The sequence below is a fragment of the Symphalangus syndactylus genome, chromosome 13, assembly GCF_028878055.3.
Source record: "Symphalangus syndactylus isolate Jambi chromosome 13, NHGRI_mSymSyn1-v2.1_pri, whole genome shotgun sequence".
NCBI classification, from domain to species: Eukaryota; Metazoa; Chordata; class Mammalia; order Primates; family Hylobatidae; genus Symphalangus; species Symphalangus syndactylus.
The window spans coordinates 30,972,746-30,989,704 of NC_072435.2; the positions used below are offsets into that span (position 1 = coordinate 30,972,746).

Consider the following 16,959-nt stretch of genomic DNA (forward strand, 5'->3'; position numbering starts at 1 on the left):
GCCGAGATCTCACCACCGCACTCCAGTCTGGGTGACAGAGCAAGACTCTGTCTCAAAAAAAAAAAAAAAAGAGGAGGCTCTCTTGAGCTCAGGAGATCGAGGCTGCAGTGAGCTCTGACCACACCCTGCTCTACAGCCTGGGTTACAGAGGAGACCATGTCTCTAAAAAATCAAAAATGAAAATTCAAATTTTTTTTTAAATGTAGGCTGGCCAATTGCACTTCATCAAAATGAAAAGCTTTTGCATTTTTTTTTTTTGAGATGAAGTTTCGCTCTTGTTGCCCAGGCTGGAGTGCAGTGGCACAATCTCAGCTCACTGCAACTTCCGCCTCCCGGGTTCAAGCGATTCTCCTGCCTCAGCCTCCCGAGTAGCTGGGATTCAGCCCTGCCAGCCCTGAGCCACCACACCTGGCTAATTTTTTGTATTTTTAGTAGAGATGGGGTTTCACCATGTTGGCCAGGCTGGTCTGAAACTCCTGACCTCAGGTGATCCACTTGCCTCGGCTTCCCAAAGTGCTGGGATTACAGGCGTGAGCCACCGCATCCAGCCAGCTTTTGCCATTATTATAAAGGCAATTTAAAAATAAATAAAATAAAAACGAAGGAGGAAGTGGCTGGGGCATTGATGCAGCATACTCGCCCAGCCTTTAGGGAAGAGCTGCCCGGGGGCATTACAAAGGAAGACATTACACATCCCCACACTTTCAGGGTGCACCTGGGGTCCAAGTAGGTTCCACGGTGCCAGAGAAAACAGAGAGGAGAGGGCTAAGCGCAGTGGCTCATGCCTGTAATCCCAGCACTTTGGGAGACCAAGGTAGGCAGATCACTTGAGGACAGCAGTTTGAGACCACCCTGGGCAACACGGTGAAACCCCATCTCTACTAAAAATACAAAAATTAGCCAGGCTTGGTGGCACGAGCCTGTAGTCCCAGCTACTCAGGAGACTGAGATAGGAGAATTGCCTGAACCCAGGAGCCAGAGGTTGCAGTGAGCCGAGATTGCACCACTGCACTCCAGACTGAGTGACACAGCTAGACCGTGTCTCAAAAAAAAGAAAAAGAAAAAGAAAAGAAAATGGTTTCTCTACTTCACCTCTAAATCAATGCTCAAAGAAAAAAACCCTCAAAATTATCAGTTTTGTTTTTTGGATTTTTTTGTGTGTTTGGTTGTTGTTGGTGGTGGTGGTGGTGGTGGTAGAGACAAGATTTCACCATGCTGCCCAGGCTGGTCTTAAACTCCTGGGCTCAAGCAATCTGCCCGCATTGGCCTTCCTAAGTGTTGGGATTACAGGCGTGAGCCGCCATGCCTGGCCATAAACAATCATAGTTTTAAGAAGCAGTGAATTGTTACCTTTTCTGAAGCATATAATTGCCAGCACACTCAGGAGGCCCAAATATCTCAGTTGGGCTTGGAAGAAACTATCCCCAATGAAGTAGAGCTAATAAGGCATGTAAACTACGCATAACAAACATCTTCAGAAAAATGACGGAGGATAATGGTAAGTCAAAGCGAGAAGAGGAGGTTATGAAGCAGAACCTAACTGGAGATGAGGGATATGAAAAACTCAATTATTGAAATAATTATGTGTTGGATGGTGTATCAGAGGGCAGAACAGACAGGGCTTTAAAAATGAATAAATAAGGCCAGGCTTGGTGGCTCAGGCCTGTAATCCCAGCACTTTAGGAGGCTGAGACGGGAGGATTGCTTGAGCCCAGGAGCTCAAAATTAGCCTGGGCAACACGGCGAAAGCCCATCTCTATAAAAAATCAAAAAATTGGCTGGGCGCGGTGGCTCACGCTTGTAATCCCAGCACTTTGGGAGGCCGAGGCGGGCGGATCACAAGGTCAGGAGATTGAGACCACGGTGAAACCCCGTCTCTACTAAAAATACAAAAAAATTAGCCGGGCGTGGTGGCAGGCGCCTGTAGTCCCAGCTACTCGGAGAGGCTGAGGCAGGAGAATGGTGTGAACCTGGGAGGCGGAGCTTGCAGTGAGCTGAGATTGCGCCACTGCACTCCAGCCTGGGTGACAGAGCGAGATTCTGTCTCAAAAAAAAAAAAAAAAAAGTATCGAAAAATTAGCTGGGTGTGGTGGTGCACACCTGTAGTACTACTGGGGAGGCTGAGGTGGGAGGATTGCTTGAGTCCAGGAGGTCGAGGCTGCGTGAGCTATGTTCACACCACTGCACTTCAGCCTGAGTGACAGAGTGAGACCTTGTTTCAAAAAAAAAAAAAGGCTCACTGCAACCTCTGCCTCCCGGATTCAAACGATTCTCCTGCCTCAGCCTCCCAAGTAGCTGGGATTATAGGTGCACGCCACCACACCTGGCTAATTTTTGTATTTTTAGTAGAGACGGGGTTTCGCCATGTTGGCCAGGCTGGTCCTGAACTCCTGACCTCAGATGATCCACCTGCTTCAGCATCCCAAAGTGCTGGGATTACAGACATGAGCCAGCATGCCCAGCCTTCCCTTTGCTTTTCTTTTTCTTTTCTTTTTTTCTTTTTTTTCCGAGACAGAGTCTTACTCTGTCATCCAGGCTGGAGTGCAATGGTGTGAACTGGACTCATTGCAGCCTCTGCCTCCCAGGTTCAAGCGATTCTCCTGCCTCAGCCTCCCGAGTAGCTGGAATTACATGCCCCCCCCAACCCCCACCACACCCGGCTAATTTTTGTATTTTTAGTGGAGACAGGGTTTCACCATGTTGGCCAGGCTGGTCTCAAACTCCTGACCTCAGGTGATCCACTTGATCCAAGTGCCTGGATTACAGGCATGAGCCACCACACCTGGCCTCTCTGCTTTTCTCTGCTTTCTCAGAAAGAAGGAGTCTCTCCCATGTAGCACGGCTGGGAATGTGCCAGGTTCCACCTGAAGCCATCACATTTGAGTCTCACCCAAGGCCCACAGCATGTACCACCCGGCCTGGCCACCGCTGCCGATTATTCAGGGCCCAAGGGCTCTTTAGTCAGCAGGTGATGAACCTGCCAGGACTGGGTCCTTACCTTCAACACAGCGGCTTCCCTTCCCCGTCACGGTGTGTTTGAAATGTCCTCCAGGAGCTGGGGCCTGGAATGGGAGTCACGCAATTCTGCCCAGTGCCCTGTCCTACTGAGGTAGGAGGCGGGGCTTGTACACGGGACCAAACTGAGGACTGGCTGAAACAAGTCTAGGGCAAAAGCAGTTTTCCATAAGACACGCCCACCAGTGTACATATCAGTTTACCATTGCCATGGCAACATTCGGACGTTAGCACCACTTTCCATGGCAATGAGCCAGTGACCGGAAGTTACCACCCTCATCCTAGAAATTTGTGCATAAACTGCCCCTTGATTTGCATATAATTAAAAGTGGGTATAAATATGACAGCAGTGCTGCCTCTGAGCTGCTCCTCTGGGCACACTGCCTATGGGATAGCCCTGCTCTGCAAGGGGCAATTCCTCTGCTGCGGCTGTGCACTGAGACTTCAGTAAAAGTTGCTATTTAACACCACTGAGCCAGACACGGTGGCTCATGCGTGTAATCCCAGCACCTTGGGAGCCTGAGGTGGGTGGATCACTTGAAGCCAGGAATTCAAGACCCGCCTGCAACATGGTGAAACTCCACCTCCACAAAACATTACCCAGGCATGGTGACACATGCCTGTAATCCCAGCTACTTGGGAGGCTGAGGCACAAGAATCACTTGAACCCGGGAAGTGGAGGTTGCAGTGAGCTGAGATCATGCCACTGCACTCCAGCCTGGGTGACAGGGTGAGACTCTGTCTCAAAAAAGAAAAAAGAAAAAAAAATACCACCACTGACTCACCCTTGAATTCTTACATGGGCAAAGTCAAGAACCCTCCCAGGCTAAGCCCCAATATTGAGACTGCAGACACACACCACCAAGCCCAACTAATTTTTTAAATATTTTTCTCTTATAGAGATAGGGTCTTGCTATGTTGCCTAGGCTGGTTTCAAATTACTGGCCTCATGCTATCCCTCCCACCTTGGCCTTCCAAAGTGCTGGGATTACAGGTGTGAACCACCTTACCCAGCCATAAACTCTCTTTTTTAAGCCATTGTTGGCTTGGGGGGTTCTATTTGTTAGAGCAGCTTATCTCACTCTAACCAATACCTGCTACTATGCATAACACGTATAACACTCCCGGCCTCATCCTTTATGGCGTACACCTCTCCCAATCCTTCCCCAGAACTTCTCCCACAGTAGAGCTCAACAGCTGACAGGTGGCCTTCCCACCTATCACTTTTTACTTTATTTGCATGTTTTTTGTTTTTTGGGGTTTTTCTGACACAGAGTCTTGCTCTGTCGCCCAGGCTGGAGTGCAGTGGTGCCATCTCGGCTCACTGCAGCCTCTGCCTCCCGGGTTCAAGCGATTCTCCTGCCTCAGACTCCTGAGTAGCTGGGACTACAGGCATGTGCCACCACACTTGGCTAATTTCTTGTATTCTAGTAGAGACCGGGTTTCACCATGTCCATCCATGAGCCACTGCACCCAGCCGCATGTGTTTTTTTATACCATCAGTATTATTCAGTGTGGGGAGGGTGTGCTGTTGCCAGGGCAACTGAAAGTGACAAATGCCCAGTACAGCCTTAAAGGGAAAACTCAATTTCAATCGCAACTTTAGGACCAGGGCAACAAATTACCTTGACAGATGGACAATCTGAATAATAGGCTTCTCACTGAAGGTTGTGTTCATGGAACACAACCACAATTTCTGAACCTTTGGAGACTTACGGGACCCTTTACTTGTATGACATTCCAGAGACAGCTTCCTTTTAATAAAAAAGCAGCACCAGGTGCAGTGGCTCACACCTGTAATCCCAGCACTTTGGGAGGCCAAGGCGGGTGTATTACCTGAGGTCGGGAGTTCCAGGCCTGCCTGACCAACGTGGAGAAACCCCGTCTCTACTAAAACTACAAAAAATTAGCTAGGCGTGGTGGCAGGCAACTGTAATCCCAGCTACTCGGGAGGCTGAGGCAGAAGCATCACTTCAACCCAGGAGGCAGAGGTTGCAGTGAGCCGAAATCATGCCATTGCACTCCAGCCTGGGTGACAGGGTGAGACTTCATTAAAAAATATATATATATTGGAGCTCTACAATGGTGTCATCATGTCCCCCAAACTCCAGGGAAAACATGCCAAGTTTTCTAGCACTTTCTCTCACTTGGCTTGAGATGGGGAGAAGCACCTATCTCATCATCATCATGGGCAGCATTCCTACAATCCTTTCCAGATAAAATTTTTTTTTTTTTTGAGATGGAGTCTCACTCTGTTTCCCAGGCTGGAGTGCAGTGGTACAATCTCGGCTCACTGCAACCTCCGCCTCCCAGGTTCAACCGATTCTCCTGCCTCAGCCTCCCAAGGAGCTGGGATTACAGGCGCCTGCCACCACGCCCAGGTAATTTTTGTATTTTTAGTAGAGACAGGGTTTCACCATGTTGGCCAGGCTGATCTCAAACTCCTGACCTCAGGTGATATGCCCGCCTCAGCCTCCCAAAGTGCTGGGATTACAGCTGGGATTACATGAGCCACCACACCTGGCCAGAAATATTCTTTATTAACAAAATTTATATTTTGTTAAAAGAAGTAGACATGGGGTCTTAACTATGTTGGCCACACTGGTCTCAAACTCCTAGGCTCCAGCCATCCTCCCACTTCCACCTCCCAAAGTGCTGGGATTACAGGAGTGAGCCACCGCGCCCAGCTTTTTCATTATTTTTTAAAGAGAGAGTCTCACTCTGTCACCCAGGATGGAGTACAGTGGCACAATCTCAGCTCACTGCAACCTCTGCCTTCTAGGTTCAAGCAATTGTCCTGCCTCAGACTCCTGAGTAGCTGAGATTACAGACACCTGTCACCACGCCCAGCTAATTTTTGTATTTTTAGTAGAGACAGGGTTTCACCATGTTGGCCAGGCTGGTTGCAAACTCCTGACCTCAAGTGATCCACCCACCTCGGCTTCCCAAACTGCTGAAATTACAGGCATGAGCCACCTTGCCTGGCCTCCAGATGATTTAATAGTCCTCTTTAGAATAGGGACACACTTGTCACACATTGCTGTCCCCCCTTTAAGGGACCCCAGTCTCCTAAGGAAACTTATTTAGTAGCCTGTTAAACTCACTTCATGGGTACATTTGGTATTTTTTGTTTGTTTGTTTTTAGACTGAATTTAGCTCTATGGCCCAGGCTGGAGTGCAGTGTCATGATCTTGGCTCACTGCAACCTCCTCCTCCCAGGTTCAAGCGATTCTCCTGCCTCAGCCTCCCAAATAGCTGGGATTACAGGTGCCCACCATCAACCCTGGCTAATTTTTTTTTTGTTTGTATTTTTAGTAGAGACGGGGTTTCACGAGAATTGCTTGAACCCGGGAGGCGGAGGTTGCAGTTTGCGGAGATCACGCCACTGCACTCCAGCCTGGGCAATAGTCTCAAAAAACAAAAAACAACAACAACAAAAAAGGCACCAATTCCAAAAGGCCCTACCTCCCAATATCATCACATTAAGGATTAGGATCAACCACTGTCTCCATCCATTCGGCACTGCTATAAAATAATACCACAGGCCGGGTGCAGTGGCTCACAACTGTAATCCCAGCACTGTCGGAGGCCGAGGCGGGTGAATCACGTAAAGTCAGGAGTTCGAGACCAGCCTGGCCAACATGGTGAAACCCTGTCTCTATTAAAAATATAAAAATTAGCCGGGTATGGTGGCGGGCACCTGTAATCTCAACTACTAGGGAGGCTGAGGCAGGAAAATCGCTTGAACCCGGGAGACAGAGGTTGCAGTGAGCCGAAATCATTCCATTGCACTCCAGCCTGGGTGACAAGAGCAAAACTTCATCTCAAAAAAAAAAAAAAAATACTACAGGCTGGGTGCAGTGGCTCACACCTGTAATCCCAACACTTTGGGAAGCTGGGAAGCCAAGGCAGGTGGATCACCTAAGGTCAGGAGTTTGATACCAGCCTGGCCAACATGGTGAAACCCCGTATCTACTAAAAATACAAAAAAAAATTAGCCAGGCATGGTGGCGGGTGCCTATAATCCCAGCTTCTCGGGAGGCTGAGGCAGGAGAATCGCTTGAACCCAGGAGGCTGAGGTTGCAATGAGCTGAGATTGTGCCACTGCACTCCAGCCTGGGCAACAAGAGTGAGACTCTGTCTCAAAAATAAATAAATAAATAAATAAATAAAAATACAAAATAAAATAAAATAACACCACAGCCTGGGTAATTTATAAACAGAAATTTATTAGCTCATGGTTCTAGAGGCTGGGAAGTCCAATGTCAAGGTACTGGCAGGTTGGGTGATTCTGAAGCCAAGATAGCTCCTTGAATGTTGTATCCTCCGCATAGCAGGAATGCTTTATCTTTACATAGCAGAGGGCAGAAGGGCAAAGAGGCAAAGGGGGCTGAACTTGCTCTTTTATAATAGTATTCATCTCACCCAGGTGTGGTGGCTCACACCTGCAATCCCAGCACTTTGGGAGGCCAAGACAGGTGGATGGCTCCAGTCTAGGAGTTCAAGACCAGCCTGGGCAACATAGCAAGACCCCCATCTCTACTAAATATTTTAAAAATTAGCCAGACATAGTGGTGCATGCCTGTGGTCCCAGCTACTTGGGAGGCTGAAATGGGAGGATCGCTTGAGCCCAGGAGTTCAAGGCTGCAGTGAGCCATGATCAGGCCACTGCACTCCAGCCTGGGCAATAGGGCAAGACCTTGTCTAAAAAAGAAAGAATGAAAGAGTCTTGAGACTAGTAAGTTTGAGGATCGCTGCTCTATGTACAGCTGAGGTGAGTAAAGGCAATAGCTAAACTACACACACACACACACACACACACACACACACACACACACACACACACACACGTCTCCACCTCTCATCCCCACACTCCTACCTCCCACATCTCTGGAAGTGTCTGCAAACTCCCAGCAACTAAATGTAAAAATATAGATTAGTTTCCTCTGCTCAAAGTAGACAGGCGACCTCTAGTGGACATAAAAGGTATTGCTTGACAGCACAATATTTCTCTGCTGATTTTGTGGAGTCCGCTGAAATTCTAATAGCGGAGGGCACAGATGTCGCCTGAAATGAGAACTTTCTTTCAGTATATAAACTTTAAACCCTGCACCATGCCTCTTCTCATGCACGTTCTCACACACCCACACGCGCGCGCGCACACACACACACACACCCACAGTCACACTCAATGTACAATCACACACAGACTCAACTAGACATGCGTGCATGCTTTTTTGACACAGGACCTCGCTCTGTCGCCGCCCAGGCTGGAGTGCAGTGGTGCAATTACAGTTCACTGCAGCCTTGACCTCCTAGGCTCAAGAGATCCTCCTGCCTCAGCCTCCCGAGTAGCTGGGACCACAGGTGCACGCCACTGCACCTCGCTAATCTGCTAATCTTTTAATGTTTTGTGGAAACTTGGTCTTGCTATATTGCCCAGACTGGTCTTGAACTCAGGCTGAAGCAATCCTCTCACCTCGGCTTCCCAAAGTGCTGCGATTAGAGGAGCAAACACAGTTTTATACACCCAATGACACAGACGCACACTGAAACAGTCAAATACACACATTCACACTTACATACTCACACAGACTCACATATACACACTCAGACTGTCACACAAAAACACACCCTCACACACAGACACACTCATCTAGGCCGTCACAAACACAAACACACATTCGCCTAACCACCCAACACTAAAAATAGCATGTCATTGACAATGGTAACTTACTAAATGGACGTCATTCTCTACTTTTAAAAAATTGTAACAGAAAGTTAGTTTTTTTCCGAGCCATTAAATAAATGTTGAGCAAATAATTAAGATGAATCTAGGTTTGACAGCGGGCCAAATTACAGGTCCACAAGCCCTTAGCAGAAGTCCTTGGGGACAGATGAGTTGCAGAACTCAGAATTGTTCCAATTTTAGAAAGGCAATTTTGAGCGAATACCATGCATTATGTAACACTCTCAGAGGCCTGATGCAGGTGCCCCCTTCTCTCCCATCAGACGTGGTAATATTTTTGCAGCAAAAACTGTGACTATTCAGGGCTGGGCATGGTGGACGTGGTGGGTCACGCGTGTAATCCCAGCACTTTGGGAGGCCGAGGCGGGTGGATCACCTGAGGTCAGGAGTTCGAGACCAGCCTGGCCAACATGGCGAAACCCTGTCTCTACTAAAAATACAAATATTAGCCAGGCGTGGTGACATGCAACTGTAGCCCCAGCTACTCGGGAGGCTGAGACAGGAGAATCATTTGAACCGGGAAGCCTCAGCTTCCCGAGTAGCTGGGATTACAGGCGCCCACCACCACACCTGGCTAATTTTTGTATTTTTAGTAGAGACAGGTTTTCACCATACTGGCCAGGCTGGTCTCAAACCCCCAACCTCAGGCAATCCACCCACCTCAGCCTCCCAAAGTTCTGGGATTACAGACATCAGCCACCGCGCCTGGCCAGTTTTTAACCAATATAATTCGGAATTGGAGGAGAGAGAAAAGAGAGAGATGAAGAAGAGGAGAATGCACTAAACACCCCCACCCTGATGCTCCCCCAGTTTCTGGTCTCAGCAAAGGGCTCCCCATCTCCCCAGGTGCACAGGCCCAACCTTCCAACGATTTGACCTCTCCCATAACCCACAGCCAATCCAGTCGGGTGTAGCTTCAATATATATACAGATTTTGTAGGCCAGGCGCAGTGGCTCATGCCTGTAAACCCAGCACTTTGGGAGGCTGAGGTGGGTGGATCACCTGAGATCGGGAGTTCAAGACCAGCTTGATCAACATGGAGAAACCCCGTCTCTACTAAAAATACAAAATTAGCCAGGCGTGGTGGCACATGCCTGTAATCCCAGCTACTTGGGAGGCTGAGGCGGAGAATCGTTTGAACCTGGGAGGTGGAGGTTGCAGTGAGCCAAGATCGCACCACTGCACTCCAGCCTAGGCAACAAGAGCCAAACTGTCTCAAAAAAAATATATATATATATATACAGATTTTATTTGGTAGTTCCTCCATAAATGAAACACAGATTATCAGTTTGGGGCATGGTAGCTCATGCCTGTAATCTCTTACACTTTGGGAGGCCAAGACAGGAGGATCACTTGAGCCCTGGAATTCAAAACCAGCCTGGACAACATAGGGAGATCCTGTCTCTACAAAAAAATAAAAATTTAGCCAGACATGGTGGCACACACCTGTAGTCCCAGCTCCTCAGGAGGCTGAGGCAGGAGGATTGTTTGAGCCCAGGAGTTGGAGGCTGCAGTGAGCTATGACTGCATCACTGAACTCCAGCCTGGGCAACAGAGCGAGACTCTGCCCAAAAAAAAAAAAAAAAAAAGTTCAAACAAAATATTGTACATGCATGTTCATAGCAGCACTATTCACAATAGCCAGAAGGTGGAAGCAACCCAACTGTCCATCAACAAATGAACGGATAAACAGAATGTGCAAAATGCGGCCTATCCATACAATGGAATTCTTTTTTCCAAGACAGAGTCTCGCTCTGTCGCCCAGGCTGGAGTGCAGTGGTGCAATCTCAGCTCACTGCAACCTCCACCTCCTGGTTCAAGCGATTCTCCTGCCTCAGCTTCCTGAGTAGCTGGGATTACAGGTGTGCACCATCACACCTGGCTAATTTTTGTGTTTTTAGTAGATACTGGGTTTCACCATGTTGGCCAGGCTGGTCTTGAACTTCTGACCTCAGGTGATCCACCCACCTCGGCCTCCCAAAGTGCTGGAATTTAAAGAAAAAAGAAAAAAAAAAAAAAACTGATACTTGCTTTCACCCAGAAGAGCCTTGAAAACATGACATTACGGCCGGGCACAGTGGCTCATGCCTGTAATCCCAACACTTTGGGAGGCCGAGGCGGGTGAATCACCAGGTCAGGAGATCAAGACCATCCTGGCTAACATGGTGAAACCTCATTTCTACTAAAAACACAAAAAATTAGCCGGGCGTGGTCGCCGGCACCTGTAGTCCCAGCTACTCGGGAGGCTGAGGCAGGAGAATGGCGTCAACCAGGGAGGCAGAGCTAGCAGTAAGCCGAGATCGCACCACTGCACTCCAGCCTGGGCAACAGAGCGAGACTCCATCTCAAAAAAAAAAAAAAAAAAGAAAAGAAAACATGACTCAAGTGAAATAAGCCAGACACAAAAGGCCCTGTATGTTATGATTGCTTTTATATAAAATGTCCAGAACAGGCATATTTATATAGACAGAAAGTAGATGAGTGCTTGCCAGGGGCTGAGGGGAGGGGGAATGGGGAGATGGTGTTTAATGGGTACAGGGTTTCATTCTGGGAAGACGAAAAACATTTTAAAGATGAATGGTGGTGATGGTTGCACAACACTGTAAATGTACTTAGTGCCACGAACTGTGCACTTTAAAGCGGTTAAAATGGGCCAGGCGCAGTGGCTCACGCCTGCGATCCCCGCGCTCTGGGAGGCCGAGGCGGGCGGATCACTTGAGGTCAGGAGTTTGAGACCAGCTTGGGCAACATGGCGAAACCCCGTCTCTACTAAAAATACAAAAATCACCCGGTCATGGTAGCACATGCCTATAGTCCCAACTACTCAGGAGGCTGAGACTCGCTTGCACCAGGGAGATGAAGGTTGCAGTGAGCTGAGGTCACGCCACTGCAATCCAGCCTAGGTGACAGAGCAAGACTGTCTCAAAAAAAAAAAAAAAATTGCACTCTGTGGCCCATGAGGCCCTGATCAAGCTGCCTGTCCTCTCTTGCCTCACCTCCTCCTCTTGCTCTCCCCGACTCCCTCTTGCTTCAGCCACTCTGGCCTCTTTGCTGTTCCTTGAACAAGCCAGGCACACCACCCTGAAGGTTTTTGCACTTACTGTTCCCTCAGCCCCCAGAGACCTGCCAGCCTCACCCTCACCTGTCTTGGGCTTCTACCCAGTAACCAGCCCCTCCATCATCCCCATCACCCTTATCCTGCTTTCACTCAAACTTATGAATCACATTTCTTGTCTTTGTCCCCGCTAATATTTAGTTCCATTAAGAGCAGGATTTTTTTTTTTTTTTTTTTGAGACAGGGTCTCACTCTGTCACCCAGGCTGAAGTGCAGTGGTGCGACCTCAGCTCATTGCAACCTCCCCATCCTGGATTCAAGCAATTCTCCTGCCTCAGCCTCCCAAGTAGATGTGATTACAGGCACCCACCACCACACCCAACTAATTTTTGTATTTTTAGTAGAAACGGGGTTTCACCATGTTGGTCAGGCTGGTCTCGAACTCCTGACTTCCTGATTTGCCCGCCCTGGCCTCCCAAAGTGCTGGGATTACAGGCGTGAGCCACCGCACCTGGCCGGCATTTTTTTTTTTTTTTTTTTTTGGAGACAAGGTCTTGCTCTCTTGACCAGGCTGGAGTGCGATGGTGCAGTCACAGCTCACTGCAATCTTGACCTCCAAGCAATCCTCTCACTTCAGACTCCCGAGTAGCTGGGACTACAAGGCATGCACCACCATGCCCAGCTAATTTTTGTATTTTTTGTAGACAAGATCTCACTATGTTGTCCAGGATGGTCTCAAACTCATGACCTCAAGTGATCCTCCTGCTTTGGCCTCCCAAAGTGCTGGGGTTACAGGCATGAGCCATCACGCCAAGCCGAGAGAAGGAATTTTTGCCTGTTTTATTCACTCCTGTGTCTCCAGTGTTTAAAATAAGCTTTGGCACACAGCAGATGCTCAAAAAATAATTGTGGGTTTTGGGGGGGTTTTTTTTTTAGTTTTTTAGAGACAGGATCTTGCTGTTTCCCAGGCTGGAGTGAAGTCGTGCAATCATAGCTCACTGAAGCCTCGACCTCCTGGACTCAAGCAATCCTCTCCTCTCAGCCTCCTGAGTAGTTGGGACTACAGGTATGCACCACCACGCCCGGCTAATTTTTTAATTTTTTGTCGAGATGAAGTCTTGCTGTGTTACACAGGCTGGTCTCTAACTTCTGGCCTCAAGTGATCCTCCAGCTTTGGCCTCCCAAAGTGCTGGGATTACAAGCAAGAACCATTGTGCCCGGCTTCAAAAAAATATTTGTTAAAAGGAAGATTAAACAATGGAGACCAAAAGAGAAACCAAGAGAAACAGGAGGAGAAAAGGAAGAGATAAAGGGAAGGAGACAGGGGACACTGAGACTAGGGACCTGGAAGCTGTGGGGTGTAGGGGCAGGGGAAGGGGGGCAAGGTGGAAGAAAGTGTTGGGGTGAGATAAGTGTGGAGGAGAGAAGAAAGAGAATCAGCTGGGGCTGGGCACAGTGGCTCACGCCTGTAATCCCAGCACTTTGGGAGGCCGAGGCGGGAAGCTCACTTGAGGTCAGGAGTTCAAGACTAGCCTGGCCACTCTGGTGAAACCCTCTCTCTACTAAAAATACAAAAATTAGCTGGGCATGGTGGTGGGCGCCTGTAATCCCAGCGCCACTGCACTCCAGCCTGGGTAACAGAGCAAGACTCCATCTAAAAAAAAAAAAAAAAGAACGAGCTGGGGACAGAGAGCAATCAGGAGGAGACAGAATGAGTCAGAGACATAGAGTGGGAGAGAGAAACAATACCAAAAGACACCAGAGAGATACACAGGACACAGAAAGACTGAGACGCAGAGACACAAACACAGAAAGATAAAAGAGCCAGGACACACAGAAACAAGGAAACGAAAGAGTAGGAAAAAATGGGGCTGGCAGAAGAGAGATGAAAACCAAAGAGAGGGGGGCCAGTGGGAACCGAAATGAACAGGCCCCTCCCTCAAACTCACCATTTGCTGGTGGCCAGGGCTTTGGACTGCCTTGCTATCCCCAGAGGATCCCAGCTGGGGCTTTTAAACCCTGAGGGACAGAGGTGGTGGAGAGAGAGAACATGTGACATCGTTCTCAGGGCTTGAGATCACGTTTATTTATTCCTCAGAGCAAGTCTATGAAGTAAGTACCATTAGCATCTTCATTCTACAGAACCACAGACGCAGGGCCAGGCATGGTAGCTCACGCCTATAACCCCAGGGCTTTGGGAAGCCAAGGCAGGAAGATCACTTAAGCCCAGGAGTTCAAGACCAGCCTGGCTAACATAGTGTGAAACCCCATTTCTACTAAACAAAAAAAAAAAAAAGAAAGTTTAAAAAATTTAAATAAATTGTAAGCCTGGGCGCAGTGGCTCACGCCTGTAATCCCAGCACTTTGGGAGGCCAAGGTGGGCGAATCACCTTAGGTCAGGAGTTTGAGACCAGCCTGACCAACATGATGAAACCTCATCTCTACTAAAAATACAAAAATTATCCAGGCGTGGTGGTGGGCGCCTGTAGTTCCAGCTGCTTGGTAGGCTGAGGCAGGAGAATGGCGTGAACCCGGGAGGCGGAGCTTGCGGTGAGCCGAGATTGCACCACTGCACTCCAGCCTGAGCGACAGAGCGAGACTCCATCTCAAAAGAAAAAAAAAAGAAACAGAGGCCGGGTGTGGTGGCTCACGCCTGTAATCCAAGCATTTTGGGAGGCCCAAGTGGGCAAATCACGAGGTCAGGAGTTCGAGACCAGCCTGGCCAACATGGTGAAACCGCGTCTCTACTAAAAAATACAAAAATTAGCCAGGCGTGGTGGCAGGGGCCTTAATCCTAGCTACTTGCGAGGCAGAGGCAGGAGAACTGTTTGAACCTGGGAGGTGGAGGTTAAGTGAGCAGAGATCGAGCCATTGCACTCAAGCGTGGGGGACAAGAGTGAGACTTCTCTCAAAATAAAAATAATAAAAAATAAAAATACAAAAAAAAAACCAACAAACTAGCTGCGTGTGGTGGTGGGCACCTGTAATCCCAACTACTCGGGAGGCTGAGGCAGGAGACTCACCTGAACCAGAAGGTGGAGGTTGCAGTGAGCCGAGATCACGCCACTGCACTCCAGCCTGGGCAACAGTGGGAGACTCCATCTCAAAAAAAAAAAAAAAAAAAAAAAAGAAAGAAAGAAACACAGAAGTCCAGTGACCTGCCCAAAGTCACACAGTTTGTAGTAAGAGGAGCTGGAATTTCAACCCAAGTAGTCTTGCCCCAGTCAGTGCCCCTAACTATCACCTATACTGACTATAAAGAAGTGCTGGCTTCCTGGATTCCCCTTCTGTCCACATCCACCCTCTGGGGAGTGGTGGTGGGGTAAAGGGGAGGTGAGCAGAGCAGCTGACCTGCCTAACCACCTCCACAGATCTCCAGGAGCCACAATGTGAGAGAAGATGCTCAGCTTCATCTCCTGGGAAGGCCTCCAGCTCAAGCGAGGAGGCTGGACAGGAACCAGCTTCCTGCATGTCAGATCCCAGGCCCTGCCCAGAGCCAGGCCTCAGTCTTCCAGGATGGAACATGGCCTCCCCACCTCGGACTCCTTGCCCAGAAGCTAGATCTCAGTTTCCTGGCCTTGGTTTCCTTGCAGCGCCGCAGGCCAGAGAGGCTGCACCAGTCTTCCAAGGCAGCACAGCGCTTTGGTCATTGAGATTTCCAGACAGGCTGAGAAGCAACACCACCACCGCCGCCATCCACTCTCATCTCTCTGACTCCAGGAAGTGGGCCAGCATCGTTCCCTCTCGGCAGCCAACTGAGATCCCTGGGTGATTTAGCCTCTGTCCCTGACATGATAATTACACCAACAGCAATTCCCAAAACCCCAGCTATTGTCCTAAATCACCCCACCCCTCCTCTTGTCTCCTGTGCTGTAACACGAGGGCAGACACTCTGCTTCTCTCCAGAGACATTTGTCCTTTGCTCCAAGCACACAAAAAACTGGGAAGCCCTTCCCACAGTCTGACCTTCAAAGGCCCTGCTGCTGCTAAGCTTCTTCTCCCTACTCCAACCAAGAAGAGAAGGGCGCCTTAAGGAAGGGGAACAGCCCACCCAGAACAAGAGAAACAAAGACCACACCCCAGGAAGGTCTTCCCCACACAAACTTGGGAGGGGAGGCATCTCTGCAGACAACAGGACAGACACAGCACGAGGCAGCCGAGGCTGTGGTTTATTGCAGATGGACATGGATTCAGGGAAGTGAGGAGGCAGATGGACTGTGGGCTCTGTGCTCAGCAACCCACAGCAGGAGGAGCAGGAGACAGAGCTCAGGATGGGATCTTCCTGATGGTGGAGGACCCGGCCTGACCACAGAGGAGCTGCAAGAGGCAAGGCCCCGAGCTGACACCCCCTGGGCCCCCATTCCGCGGGATGACGGCTCCAGAGACGCTGGGCGATGTCACTAGGAAGGAGGCCGAACCCATCCGGAGACGGCGCATCCTCGGCGGCGAGCACAGAGCTCTCGAGGGCTGGCGATCTGGGTTGGTGTGGAAGGGAGAGTTACCCGGGTCCTCGCCCCTCCGCGGCCTCTGGCGTCTCTCTGGGTGTCTGGCGGCTCGGGCGGCGGTCAGGGTCGCTGTAGCGGCGGCGGCGGCTCAGCGGCAGCTGGGGTCGCGGCCCGCCGGGGACTCCCAGGAGGCAGGAGACGGAGGCAGCGGCGGGCGCCGGGACAGGGGGCGCGCCCGGGCGGGCAGCACACGGAGGGGATGGCGCGCTGGGCTGTGGGCCGGCTGGCGCCGCGGGAGACCGCGTGGGTACCCAGATGAGACCGTAGTACACGGCGAGCAGCACGGCAGCCAGCGAGACGCAGAGGAAGTAGGCGCAGACTGGTGCCAAGCGCAGCCAGCGCCCCCGCGGGCCCTCGCTCAGCCCCGCGCCGCCGGGGCTCTCGGCGCCGCCGCCCACGCAGCTGGTCCCCCGCATCCCCGCAGCCCACTCGGCTCCGCGCCGCGGCCCGCACAGGCCCCGCCCCCACCCCGCAGGACCGCCCCGCGCTCTAAATCGCCCGCCTCCGACCCCGCCCCCGCCAGGCATGGTCACGCCCCCACACGAGCGGCAGCCTCCGCATCCTAGGCTCACCCAACCACCGACCGGCGGAGGCGCTAGCCCCGCCCCCCTCGCTCCAGCCCCACCCCCGCGCT

At 50.4% G+C, this 16,959-nt stretch overlaps 1 protein-coding gene across 1 annotated transcript; it reads right to left on the bottom strand.

The window, feature by feature from the left end:
* Positions 1-15,959: 15,959 nt before the first annotated feature.
* INAFM1 (InaF motif containing 1) lies at positions 15,960-16,907 on the bottom strand. Its single transcript, XM_055240141.2, has one exon. The coding sequence runs from the start codon at positions 16,850-16,852 to the stop codon at positions 16,319-16,321; it is 534 nt and encodes a 177-aa protein (XP_055096116.1). The 5' UTR covers positions 16,853-16,907; the 3' UTR covers positions 15,960-16,318.
* Between the last annotated feature and the right edge of the window lie 52 nt (positions 16,908-16,959).